This window comes from Panulirus ornatus, chromosome 2 (assembly GCF_036320965.1).
Source record: "Panulirus ornatus isolate Po-2019 chromosome 2, ASM3632096v1, whole genome shotgun sequence".
NCBI classification, from domain to species: domain Eukaryota; kingdom Metazoa; phylum Arthropoda; class Malacostraca; order Decapoda; family Palinuridae; genus Panulirus; species Panulirus ornatus.
The window spans coordinates 24,777,515-24,791,442 of NC_092225.1; the positions used below are offsets into that span (position 1 = coordinate 24,777,515).

General features: G+C 41.1%; 1 protein-coding gene across 1 annotated transcript in view; it reads right to left on the minus strand.

Moving 5' to 3' along the window:
• LOC139754432 (prolyl 4-hydroxylase subunit alpha-2-like) overlaps positions 1-13,928 on the minus strand; it is a 30,336-nt gene that overhangs the window by 2,402 nt on the left and 14,006 nt on the right. Inside the window, exons 6-13 of the mRNA XM_071671711.1 lie at positions 13,260-13,321; positions 12,220-12,288; positions 10,800-10,967; positions 10,233-10,406; positions 6,435-6,579; positions 4,634-4,746; positions 1,165-1,242; positions 359-524 (exon numbers count right to left, since the gene is read on the minus strand). Of these exons, the coding sequence (XP_071527812.1) occupies positions 359-524; positions 1,165-1,242; positions 4,634-4,746; positions 6,435-6,579; positions 10,233-10,406; positions 10,800-10,967; positions 12,220-12,288; positions 13,260-13,321 (975 nt within the window). The remainder of the gene's footprint in view (positions 1-358; positions 525-1,164; positions 1,243-4,633; positions 4,747-6,434; positions 6,580-10,232; positions 10,407-10,799; positions 10,968-12,219; positions 12,289-13,259; positions 13,322-13,928) is intronic.

Genomic DNA, 13,928 nt, shown 5'->3' on the forward strand with positions numbered 1-13,928 from the left:
TTTTTGTACAAATGGGTAATGAAAGACAAGAGACGGTACGGAAAGAGTTCAGGTCGAAGTGTTGAAAGACATAGACATTAGATAAATAGATAAGCAAAGCTTAATGGTGTAGGGGAAGGACCTCGTCATATCTATTAAGAAAAACGTGCAAACGTAGATTTCCAAAGTTTAGTAGTGTAAGGAAAGAAACTAATCGTATGAAGCAGTTGCTTTTTACAATATTTCGTTGTCTAATAGATGGTGGGGACACAAGCAGCCATGTTTCCGGAAAAGATCAATGTAGGTTAGAATTAATATTCAAGGAAGGAAATAATGAGGGAATATAACCGTGGTTGTGAGTGGATGTGGAGAAACTAACCCCACTTTGTGCCGCGGAGGACTGGGCAGGCGGCGTGCAGCATGCGCACGTCGCCACGCCCGCACGGCAGTAAGTTCCACCAGAACACGGCGCTGCCACGCCTCGGCTCCACGCCCACACCCACGCGAGGGAACACCGTCCGCCCACCCTCTTCTACATCATTCATCTGGTGAAGAAATGTACATTCCATGTACTGTATGATGTATATGTGTATCTTAACAACAGTACATGTACAACCCAATTATATTAACATCAATGAAACCTTTGTATATAATACCAGTGCAACTTCATTATACAACCTGTATACATTAACATGAACTGCGACCTCACTCTTCTACAAGTATAGAACTGATTATTACGTTTGGATTTTTAAGAAATATGTCTATTGCTTTAAGTATGAAGTTAATTTATATATTAGAACCATATATCTGTCAGCTGTCAGGTTAATCAAAAGGATCAATGATTCGAGTCCCCAGTAGCTCATGTGGACTGTTACACAAGGAGAATAATGAAAAAGATGATGAAAAATGTTAATGGTTCTTGACCCTTTAGAGCTGACGGTACAGCCCCTGATCACCTTATGACCTTTGTGCGTGTGTGTGTGTGTGTGATGCTCAGATCTTGAACTTGACTTTCGTCATCATACCCAGGGGTCGCCCCGTGTTCAAGGGGTGAAGAATCATTTTCTTTCGAATAACTCATTCTAGATGATATTCCATATACGTAGAATTATCCTATTCCAAAAATCTGCAAAGAACTTTCAAATACAATGTTCTTAATAACATGAGAAAGATAAATGTACTTACGTAGAACATGAGGGTGGCGATGCGGTCTCCATTGGGATGCTGTTTGATAAGTTTCTCGTCTGGTTGTTCAGCCTCCCACTGTATTGATACAGCTAATGTTAGATAATTATTGATTATATAAACAAGATTATCCGGAAATGTTTCCCTTATGTTGCAGATAATTATTAATTATAAACAAGATTATCGGGAAATATTTCCCTTATGCTGCACTAAACACCGTACTAAGCAGTAATGACTGGTCTCACAGCTGATCTTACATAATAATGGTAATTATCAGTATTAGGAATTGTATAGAAGTGGAGTTGTCAAAAAGAAAAATATTTAACGGCTTCTGATGAATGTGGATGAAATTAAAATTTGAAGATAAACGCCTGAATTTTGAGACCTGAGTGAGGACATTTTTTTTCGTTAATCTCAAGAATTTCCATTATACTATCTTGTTCTGACTGTATTAAACTGTAACTGAAAATATGTTAGTGTCTTGAAAATCAGTTATTATCATGAAACTTTCATAAAAACCTGATGTTTATCTATACACAAACACGCTCAGTTGGGAGTGCTTAACTAATACAGTCATAGAGAAATATCAGTCTATAAAATATCCTAAAACTGGGTAGGATGCGGAAGCTACAGAGAAACACCATGAAAACATACAATGAGGAAGACACTAGTGTGTAAATTGACAGAGAAGACTAAAGAAGGCAGCTGTCTGTGTGTTCATTGGTTTTTTCAGTTTATAAGATAGCATAAATTCCAAGATAGGTGAAAATCTTATTCTATATATATACATATATATATATATATATATATATATATATATATATATATATATATATATATATATATATATATATGTATATACGTTAAAATTCGTAGCCCAATTGGAAGCTCATTTGATTGTTTATAAACGATCATGTCTAGTAAACATTAGTTGTGTACATACCCAGACTTTCTTCGCCAAATCTGTTAAATTGCTCTTACAACTTACAAGGACAGAAAGGTAAGGATGATAATCTTAGCAGCAGCTGTCATTATGGCCCCGTAGTTATGACAAGTAGTTATTAGTATGGTCAGAGGTGGGCCAGCCAGGGTAGGTAGTGTAGAGGAGTCGTCTGTCTTGCAACATGGCCGACTGTGGCAACGTAATCGTGGTAGTTGCTAAATTTTCCTCGTTTGATGAAATTTCAGCGGCCGTTGGGTCTTCTTCACAAATAGGAAGATATAATCGTCTGTCCCCTTGGCCAGCTCCGTGCGCCCAAAAGAGGACAAAGGCACGTAATTAAGATTATTTCATTCGTTTGGACGTGAAACAACTTATGACACTTCAGAGCACGTGATCGAGACTTCGAAACATTCTCTGAACAGTTTTAAGATCGGCTTATAATATGTATAGCAAAATTTTAGTTTAGTCACCGTCTAGCAGATGGGAAGCATTAGAGTCAACAAATACGCTAAAAAAAAAAGTTTAGGTCTCCTCACGCCTTGCTAGAGCCAAGTCAACTTAAAACATGAACCGTGAATTTACCACACTCGAGGAAATTTTGATTTCATTTTACTTTGGAGAAGAGACGCGCCCGCAACTGGAGCTTAATTTGCATAAAGGGTGTAAGGTAACTAAGCTCCAGATACCCTAGGATCTATATATTAATTTCCAGATACCATAGGATCTATATATATTACACAAATAGATTTTCACGATATACGTAGAAAAATACTGCTAGAGGAAGGAAATTCCACCAAATATAACATATGATACCGCAGCAAGATACACAGCGTTCATATATTGAAAGATGTTTGGGATTACATAACTACATGACCCTAGGACCAGCATGGCGTGAGGTAAGGAGGCTTATCAAAAACATTGGAGTTGATGGATATGGTAAGGGAGGGCGCGATTTATTAACGATCATAAAATGGTAGTTTACATCAGAAAGATAGTAGTTTACATCTAAAAGATTTAGAACTAGTGATTTACTTTCTTGTTTCACTTGTTATGAAGTTGGTAAGTTTTAACACTTTAAACATGAGGATGTGGCCGGTCATTCAGTATGATAGCTTGGCCTTGGACTCCATTCCTAAGGGTTAAAGTGCCGGGCTGTCATGATGGAAGTTATATAACCGTCGTGCTCAAGGATCGTCCCTTCCTGCTTGAGGATAGTAATATAAAACTTAGACGTACAAACAGTATTTTTAAGATGCTAAAAGTTAACCTTATCATCTACCATCCCAACCATCCTCATATGACCCTTTCGCAGTCAAAGTTCTTGACCCCCTTCAGTACGACAGCTGACCTTCTTCAGTATGATTATACTCTATAGTCATGTTAACTCCTGGAATGTTAACTTACGTTACTCAAGTCGTCGTACTTTTCCTTTGGAAAAGTACAATTGATTCATCTCTGTAGCGTGTGAGAAGCAGCAGTGTTAAGACGCCCTAAATTGGTATCGCCGTTGAGGTAGTGAGTTCCCAGCATAATTACCGGAACATGGATTTATCATTGTTAAATGCGCTAACAGCCAAACTAGCCCATTGGTAATGTCCGCGAGAAATAAATTCAGCCAGGAGGAGGGTTAATTGGCCGGCAGTTTGTGGGACCCATTGATCTTAACTGATGTGAGTCTTGTATTTATCCACCACATACGCTAAACAAACCAGCTATTTGTATGGTACATAGACTTGATTTATCGCATTCAATGAATGATTAATCGACCATAGGCATGGTTTTTTTGAATTCGAATTGGGATTTATATATATCATTTTCGTCTTGATATTAGTTACTTATGGTCGTCAATACAGTTGACTAGCGGCACTTTTATAATACTAATTTCAGCTTTGAGTATGATATTTGCCGTCTAAGTTTTAAGTTATGGATTTGACTACGTTGTTAGTTACATAAGTTATTATAGCCACCTTAGTTACCGTATTGCCAGTGTCCTACGATATTACAATGAGCAACCTTAGTTGTCATACTGTTATTAGTGTCCTTAGTTACAATGGTTAGTTACCCTCATTACAATATTGCCACGTATCGTAGTTAAGTACCGTAGTTACCATATCTTAAGTAGTCTTAGTTACTATGGTGTTAGCAACCTGTTACTGTATTGTTAGTTACTGTAGTCTTATCATTAGTTATCGTATGTTTCTACCTCATTTATGATGTTGTTAGTAAGTTTATTTATCGCGTTCTTACTGTCCTCAGTTATAATTTTGCTTTGTCAATCTTAGTCATTATATTTTAATGTCCTTAGTATGTTGTTAACGAAAGTGCACTAGGGAACTTATCGTGTTCATTTTTCCCCGTGGACTCTTAGGAATATATAAATTCACTTTTTTTTTTGAAGATGCAAAATATAAATCATCGTGTACTAGAACTTTTGCACTCAAAACACAAGACGTAGATTGTGTGACACGAGTGGTAGAACTGTTATGTATGACTACGTGTGTTGTGCAGGAAAATGTGGCAACTCACGATCCTGTGGTAGAGGGCGAGGAAGTCCATGTGGGGGTCGTAATGTGCCCCGTTGCCATACTGGTTCACCTGCAGCATCTCCGCCTCCCCTCGCTCCTCCGACACCTCCAGACCTGCCGGGGTTACGTAAAGGGTAGGAGGGGGTCACGTACGCTATGACTCGAGCACAAGGTACATACATGCAAATGGCCAGAAATATGGTTAACCTGGAAGCGTTTTTGGAAAAGGGTGCGTTCAGACGCCTGAGGTTTGACCAGTGTGTGTGTGTGTGTGTGTGTAAGTGGGTATGTGAGTGTGTGTGTGTGTGTGTATGTAAGTGGGTGTGTATATGAGTGTGTGTGTGTGTGTGTGTGTGAGTGTGTGTGTGTGTGTGTGTGTGTGTGTGTGTGTGTGTTCCGATCATATATCCGGATTGGGATGGGGTTTGATGGCGTTACAGTTTCTTCCACATTCTCGCATTCGGACACAGCCGCCATATATTTCCTCTCCGGGGGGGAAACATGTCTTTGAACAGTCATGTGTTTTTTTAATGTCCATTAGATTTCCTGTTGCCAAGAGTACGACGGATCAACCCATGATAGGTAAAGGGTCAGGGCCAAGGCTTGAGCGTCGTCACTTCACGGCTAAGGGCCGTACGGGCAGAATTAAGGCCCTTAGTGCCGTGCTCAAGGGTCGTATTATCGTACCCTTGGGAAATAGACTTCGTATGAATCTTACGTAATTAAAAAAAAATGTCTTGTTACGTCCGTGTGGTGGGGTCAGGTCTGTTCTTTACGAGAGGTTGGGAGAGCGCACACACACACACACACACACACACACACACACACACACACACACAAAATACCAACATAAAATACGCGCAGAAAATACCAGCATGACTCCCCGATCTGGTGAAAGACAGTTCGTTATCCTCCCTAAATATTTTAGTTGGCACGAATTATTGACAGGACAAGGGGAGCGGCCAGACTGGTTAGGGGGAGATGGCGCATGCGCGCTGGAGGGGGAGTGGGGGGGGGGAGGAGCAATGGTGGTGTGTGGGGAGTGTTTTTTTTGGAGACGTAAACGTTTCTACGTCATTTTCGAAAGCTAAGGATGTAAATTTATCGCCTACATGATTTTCTGTTCATTGATTCACTATCGTGCTATGAGATGGCCTAATTGACATGGTCTTTTAACTTTTATACTTAGCACTTTCACCGAACGTAGCCACTTAACACCTGCTTTTGAATTACTTAACCGAACCTTAAGTAACCAAACCTAATCTTAACTTCCTAACCTGACGAAAGTTTACTTAAACATGGCCTAATTTTAACTTAATTTTTCGTGGTTATTGCATACATAGAACTAAATTCCACAACCAAGTTTTGCTAAACTTACGTTTCATAAACACAAACTCATTTTTCATTCTGATCCAGATTACGTTAACTTCAGTTAATATTAACTTCATTTATTCTCACTTTCATCTTCCAATTTTTCTGAATAAAAATTAATTACCCGACTCGTGTATTGATACACTGATGTTTGCACAATATCTGGACTCGAAACTGTATTGAATTATTTTCTTTCTCTCACTTCTAAACATATTACACTGAGATAACCTCTTCACCCAAACAACACGACCTCTAAACGACCCAATACGACCCTTGGGTTAGATGATATGGCCATTGACCTAAAACCCTTAAGATTAAGATCAAGAAGACTAGGTCATCATAGTGAGGGATTGTACCATCGTGCTCTAAGGTCGTACCGTCGTGCTCAAATGATATAGTGTCATGACCAAATGGGGTTGTTGAAGACCCACCTGTGATGGCTGCTACCATACGGCTGGCAGCGCGGAGGGTGGGGTGGGCGTGTGCCGGCAGCCAAGCGGTGTACGATGATCTATGCTTCTGTATGGGGCTGCCTTCTTCTCCCTTATTTGAATCCTGTACCTTCGCTTGCTCCAACTGTCGACAGATAATCCAACCTTATCACTGTTTAGAAGCATTAATTTATATTGCAAATATTTTGACTTGTGTTAAGAGATTCTGGTCTGATGATGTATGATTATTGACAAGTCTTTTGAAAAATCATACAGTAATGTTCAATTCTGTTTCACTCATGTTAGCGAGTGGCTTATACTGTAGTGGTACCTGGAGTTCGTAAATGTACTAATACACAGGTTAGAATATGAGGGTGCAAAGGAAACACGGAGAACACTTGTTTAGTCTTTTTGCTTTAAAATACTTTCTGATATTTTATCACCTATCACACTACGTCTACTTCACTCTGCCATTCCGCTCTCTCTCTCTCTCTCTCTCTCTCTCTCTCTCTCTCTCTCTCTCTCTCTCTCTCTCTCTCTCTCTCTCTCTCTCTCTCTCTCTCTCAATGGCCCGTTACGCTTTTGTGGCTCTGTTTTCACTTTGCCCTGGATACCTGAAATTACCCGACGACACCCCTGTCGCGTCTCTCATTTATCCTCTGTCCCTCTCCGTAATTTCTTTACGTACATCCCAAGAAACACTTTCCTCTCGGGCAGCAGGCAGGGAGTATGGACCCAATGGCATCCATCATGATCATGGCTTATGGCAGTGGGCCGCCATTCCTTGTCTATTTACGCTTAAAATCCTCATCTTTCCCTTCATCTTGGATGCCTATGGTTGGTCCAGCCTATCTCAAGGACATTATTTTCCAAAGACTTCAGATCTTTTCTCAGATCCCGTTTTCTTAGACGTCTTGGCCTTCTCTTCGTGCCATCAACATGGATGTCGCCGGGTATGATGGCACGGTGGCATTCCTCCCTGTCTTGCAGTTGGTCGTCGCCTGTGTGAGAGAGACACTGGGGGAGGATCGAACGTTGTTGTAACCTTTGATATATCGACCCTCTGACTCAATGACAGTGTGGCATCAGGGTCTGCTCGCTCCCCCCCCCCCCCAAGCTTCCGTCCTATTGGTTTTGGCTTCCCTCCCTCCTTCCCTCATGTCCAGCTCTCTCTCTCTCTCTCTCTCTCTCTCTCTCTCTCTCTCTCTCTCTCTCTCTCTCTCTCTCTCTCTCTCTCTCTCTCTCTCTCCCGGTCAACAGCGGGTTCCTTTAGGGTTCTGTCCTGTCTCCCGCACTGTTCTTCCTCCTTAGCATCTATTTATATACATCAGATAACCAAAAACACTCGTATGCTGACACCGCTTTATTCCTCCACTTCTCTCGGGTCCACTTCGAAGGTCTGTGTGTAGTCACCAGTGACTATCAACTCGCATTTGGACAGGATATGTCCCAGAAGGGGTAGTTGCAGCCTAGTCGAGTACAATACCTCCTAAAACCCAGTTCCGTTTTCATTTTTCCTTTATTTTTAAAACCCCCCCACAACCCTCCTAGCTCCTCTCATAGTTCTATATAATTCCACCACTAGCCACAATAAACATACTTGTGTCTCCTTAACGTTTGGTGTATCCTGGACGCCCAGTATTACACCAGTAGCTGTCGCTGTCTGGACGGTACTGGGAGTCATGATCAAGTGTTTAAAGGTTCTGATGTGAAACAACTGATCCTCCTCCGCTTATGCCAAGACTTGATCCTTCCTGGTACGGAGTTATTGATGCCACTTCAGGAGAGATTTTAACTCTACATACGAACGAGTTGAGTGGAGTTTAAAGCATTCCAGCTTATGAATTCTCCTAGACTTGATCCTCTTCACCTTCGTCACAGTGTTGAGTTCTCTATACTGTAATTATTAATATGGTTTCTGCCGTCTATCGTCAACCTTCCATACCGTATTAGTTGTACTCTCTGAATGTGTATTGTGAATTGTGAATTGTGTATTCTTGGTTACATAAATTATTATTTTTCATCAACACATAATGGTTTGGTTACAGTTGTTAATGTTTTCACTGTTAAGGGTGTCCAGGGTGGTTGTGCTTATTTTAGAAATATACGAAAATGGCGATTCATATCTTCCTGCGTATTTCTATAATTTTTTGTTCTTTCAGTTATTGTTGTACTGAGAGCGCTAATGCCTTATCAACATTAGCGACCAATATTCACTTTTCGCTGAGTACGTGCGTTTACATATATATATATATATGATTACCTTTTGTCTTTTCAATAGAAAACTTTTAAAAAATAATCTACATTTTCTACATACGCTATTTTTTAGGGGGGTAGGTTGGTTGGGTGGTCGTGAAAAATTTGTACTCTGTGTACTATTGAAATTGTTGATGATTGTTAACGACTCGTAAGTTAAGGTCAGAAGTGAGCGAGATTGTGGGGCTAGGCTGCTGGATATCATTTTTCCCAGCAAACGTACCCTGGTTGATTGCTGACTGGCTAAATGTACCCTGATTTATTGAACAGCTGGCCGAGTGTGTACCCTCGTTTGATTACGCGCTGACTACGCGTACCGTAGTTGCTGACACGCTAGTTAGCCGTAGCCTGGGTGACCATCCCCCGGGGCGGCTCGTTAAGCACATAACGCTCTAATTCTCGCTGGCTCGTTTGATTACAGAGTCTATTATATCTACCATAGTTGATTCAACATTGGTCGATTTTACTTATTGCGCGGTGGCCAAATGTATCATTTTTAACTGGTTGAATGTACCCTGGTTTATTGCTCGTGGGCTAAATGTATCCTTTATTATATAATTGGTTTGCTAAGTGAATCCTGGTTTAAAGATACGTTGCCTAAATGTACTTGGCTTTATCATAATCTGGCAAAATGTAACTCTTGCTCCTGATCATCAATTAAACCTCAGTTCGTCACACCTTGGCCAAACTGTGTTCCAGTTTTCACACAGCCTGCTAAAGGTACCATCAAAATATATGGTATGGATGCCCAACGTACCCAGATTTACTGGACGCCAGCTAAATGTACCCACTGGTTGGTCGTTCGCTGGCTCAAGGTCGTCAACATGCCATCCTGCCAGGCGTGTCTCGGGCGGGCGGGCTTGGTGCCATGGTGGAGATGATGTCTAGACATTTTAACCAAGAACCTTAGTTTTGTCCACCCTAGCCGCCGACCCCCAGCGCCACACAAACAAACTAAATAAAGCAATACAGATGCGCGTGTATATTATTTTCATGGGACGTAAAGAATAAGTAAGTCTAGGTTGCTAACAAGACCGAGATGGTGAATTTACGAAGGGAGGCCATAGCGAACGTCCAAGCCAGCTCACCTCAAGTCGGTAATGTACGTTTAACAAGATAATGCTCAGTTAATGGGGGGGAAAATATAGATAGGAGGGACGTGGAAAGGTAGGACGGCTACGATAAATATAGCTTTTAGCTTGTTAAAGTTTGGGTCAGTCGTTCCGGCTCGTTTGTTTTACCTTTGTAGCTTATTTATAGAAGTGCGGAAATACTTGCCTTTCACCATTACACACGGGCATCCCTCAGCCATTTCCTCCCTCATAATTTATTGCTCTTAGAGGCTGAGAACGGAGGGTTTATATATATATATATATATATATATATATATATATATATATATATATATATATATATATATATGTGTGTGTGTGTGTGTGTGTGTGTGTGTGTGTGTGTGTGTGTGTGATGGTTTATGCATGCAATGGCCTCCGTTAGGGAAGAGGCAGGTGGTAATGGTCGAAGGGGGGAGGGGTTACTTACAAGAGGCAGGGCCAGGTGGCGGATGACGGCCAGCTGGTGGTCAGAGAGCACGTGGTGGAAGGAGAGGATGGGCGGGTCGAGGCTGTGTTCCTCCACCAGGGCGGGCATCAGCGTCAGCCACGCGCTGCCACGACGATCCACACGACACTTCAGCTGCGAGGCTTCCCGCGCGCTCTGGTGTGCGCCACCGCCGCCATGTTGATGTAGGAGAGATTTATTTATTTGACCTCAGGAAGAGCACGAGGATACGACCCTTGGCGCACGGCGGTACGACCCTTGGGTATGACGCCCTTTTGGCGTTTGACATGACCCTTAGGAGTCAGGGGCCAAAGTCCGAAGGGTCGTTCCGTCGTAATCAACGGTTGTACTGTTCAATGGGGCTAATGAAATCGACGTGATTAATTAACTCTCAGCAATTAAAGTACAATATTTCAGCTCAAAACATTAGATATAACGAGTATGATAATATCTAGGGAAGAAATGCGTAAAAAAAACGTTCTTATTCCGATGAATTACAGAGAAACTACAACAACAGAGAGGGAATCAAAAGACGTAACGGACACTGACCATAAACGTATGTCCCCGGCAGAGGCGGGAATATATTAGTTCGTCCCTGGGCGTGGCCGAGATGCTGGTGGTAGTGGTCAGGTCAGACCCCGCCCCTCTCTCTTGCTGCTGCTGCTCCTCTCGCTCCTCCTGCTGCCTCGCCTTCAGCAGCTGCTCCGCCACCGGCACCTTAGGGGAACATTCTGGGACTTTATACACCTCATGCTGTACGTGGGCTGAGACCTTCCTGTAGATTCTCTTTCGGGTTTAAACCCGACTAACTCACAGTCCTCCATTACTATCATTACAGAGAATATGTCAATTGTATGGTTGATAAGCTATGCTAATCACCGCCTTGGTAAGATAATTAGTGACAGTCATGGCATTGTGAGTTACTAGTTAATACGCCGTCAGGTACTAGAGGTGAGGAGGAGGATCAAGGTCTGACGCCACCAGTTGGGTTCGACGGAGTTGGCAATGATGGCGTCCAGAACGTTCTTTTAGGTTTCATAAAAGATGATCTAGTCTTTATGTATATATATATATATATATATATATATATATATATATATATATATATATATATATATATATTCCGATGAGTCCACACGGAAAATGAAACACGAAAAGTTCCCAAGTGCACTTTCGTGTAATAATCACATCATCAGGGGAAACACAAGAGAGAAATATAACAGTCAGTTGATATACATCGAAGAGACTGTTATATTTTTCTCTTGTGTCTCCCCTGATAATGTGATTATTACACGAAAGTGCACTTGGGAACTTTTCGTGTTTCATTCTCCCCGTGGACTCATAGGAATATCTTGATCACGCGCAAAATTGTGATCCTTTCCAATATATATATATATATATATATATATATATATATATATATATATATATATATATATATATATATATATACAGTGGACCTATCTACGTCATTATGTAGAGCGGACGTGGTCAGTACATGTGCAAGACTTAACCTGGACACACGTGGCCTCATCTTAACGGTCGTACAAACATCGTCTGTCGTGCCACGCCATTCTGTAGGTCCCAACCTGGGATAATGACCTTTGACCCTGACCTTTTGTGACCTCTGCCTTTGACCCTGACCTTTTGTGACCTCTGCCTTTGACCCTGACCTTTTGTGACCTCTACCTTTGACCCCTGACGTTTGACCTTACCCCTCAATGTACTTCTCTCCCATACTTGGACCTTAACGTTCCTCCACACCCCCTCCCTCCCACCTCCACAATTCATCCCAGAACCAATCATTTCAACCCATCCCCCTAATCTTCCCCAAGCTCTTAACACTTCCCTACCTAATCCCTGATGGGCTAATCACCAACTGTCCTCTCCACCAATCCCTACATCCAGTCCTGACACCAGTGGTTCTCCCCCCCTCCCCCCCCCCCCCGCCCCCTCAACCAGTCCTCACCTGGGATAGGGGACGAGGATAGATGCCGGGCTGGTTAGCGAAGCCTTCCTGGGATAGTTTGTAGTCGTGCTGCCGGGTAGATATAGATAGTGATCACCTTAAAGATAGATGATAGATAGATAGATAGATAGATAGATAGATAGATAGAACATGTAATATCTCACTCCAATTATAATTGTAATATTAATCATGATGATAATGATGATGATTATAATTATAATGCTAATATTACTAATAATACTAGTGATTAGAATACTAATAAAGTAAACAATTTAATAAATGGAGAAATAAATATATACGCTTCTTATGACGTCATATCAGGGGGAGGGATGACGTCACAACATGGCGGTCAATACGACTTTAGAAGGATATTGAAGGCATTGTTGTCGATGGGCGAAATATACTGAGGTATATACTGATATATATATATATATATATATATATATATATATATATATATATATATATATATATATATATATATATATCCCTGGGGATAGGGTATTAAGAATACTTCCCACGTATTCCCTGCGTGTCGTAGAAGGCGACTAAAAGGGGAGGGAGCGGGGGGCTGGAAATCCTCCCCTCTCATTTTTTTTTTAATTTTCCAAAAGAAGGAACAGAGGGGGCCAGGTGAGGATATTCTGAAAAAGGCCCAGTCCTCTGTTCTTAACGCTACCTCGCTAACGCGGGAAATGGCGAATAGTTTGAAAAAAAAAAAAAAAAAAAAATATATATATATATATATATATATATATATATATATATATATATTTCAGGAACTAACGCACTGCTGATATATCTTAGATAATATGCTCAGGTATGGGATAAACCAGGAGAGACAATGAACATATAATTTCCATTGATATGCGATATATTCACAGGACAGAGGAAGGGTCTAATGAAATCGGAAGTATACCCTGATATACACATCATATCTCGTACAGTCAGATATAACCCACCCTGAGGGAGGGGTTAGTGCACGTTATATACCAGATCATACACGGACATACTGGCGATATACCAGGCAGTATACTCACAGCAGCGGTGGCCAGATGTAGGAGAATGTCCAGATGCGTACGTGTTCCGTTCCGTTCCGGACCTGGCCGTTGTTAAGGGGGTCAGAAACATGGTGATTAAAGCGTTCGTGGATTGGTATGGTGATTGGTACGGGTGATTTTGTGATTAGGTGATTGTGTTCTGGAAGATGGGGAATGATGAGATGGAGTGATTAGGTGCGAGTGGTGTGTTGGATGAATGATTTGGGATGATTAATGATTGGGTTCGTATGATTAATGATTAATGATTGGGTGAGCAGGTGAGTTGATGAGTCTGCTAACTGTGATTGTAATGATTAGGTGATTCTGTGAATGAGTGTAGTCATTTGATTACGATGTTGAAAAGCAGTGATTAGGTGATGATTATCAGCATATCAATTTGGTGATTGGAATTATGATAGTAATGAACAAAGTTAATCTTAATGATTACAAGTATATAGATTAGAGATTACATGATTACATACATATAATTGGTGTTTGATATTGTCATTATGTTCGAAGAGGATAGATGATTGGGTGATTAGAGTGGTAAGTACGGCATGTGATTATTAGATTATCATGTATAATCAGTTCCCGGTAGTTTTGAGAAATTATTCATACATATGATAATTCGTTGGTTAATGTGGGGATGAATACGATGATGAAATTGAT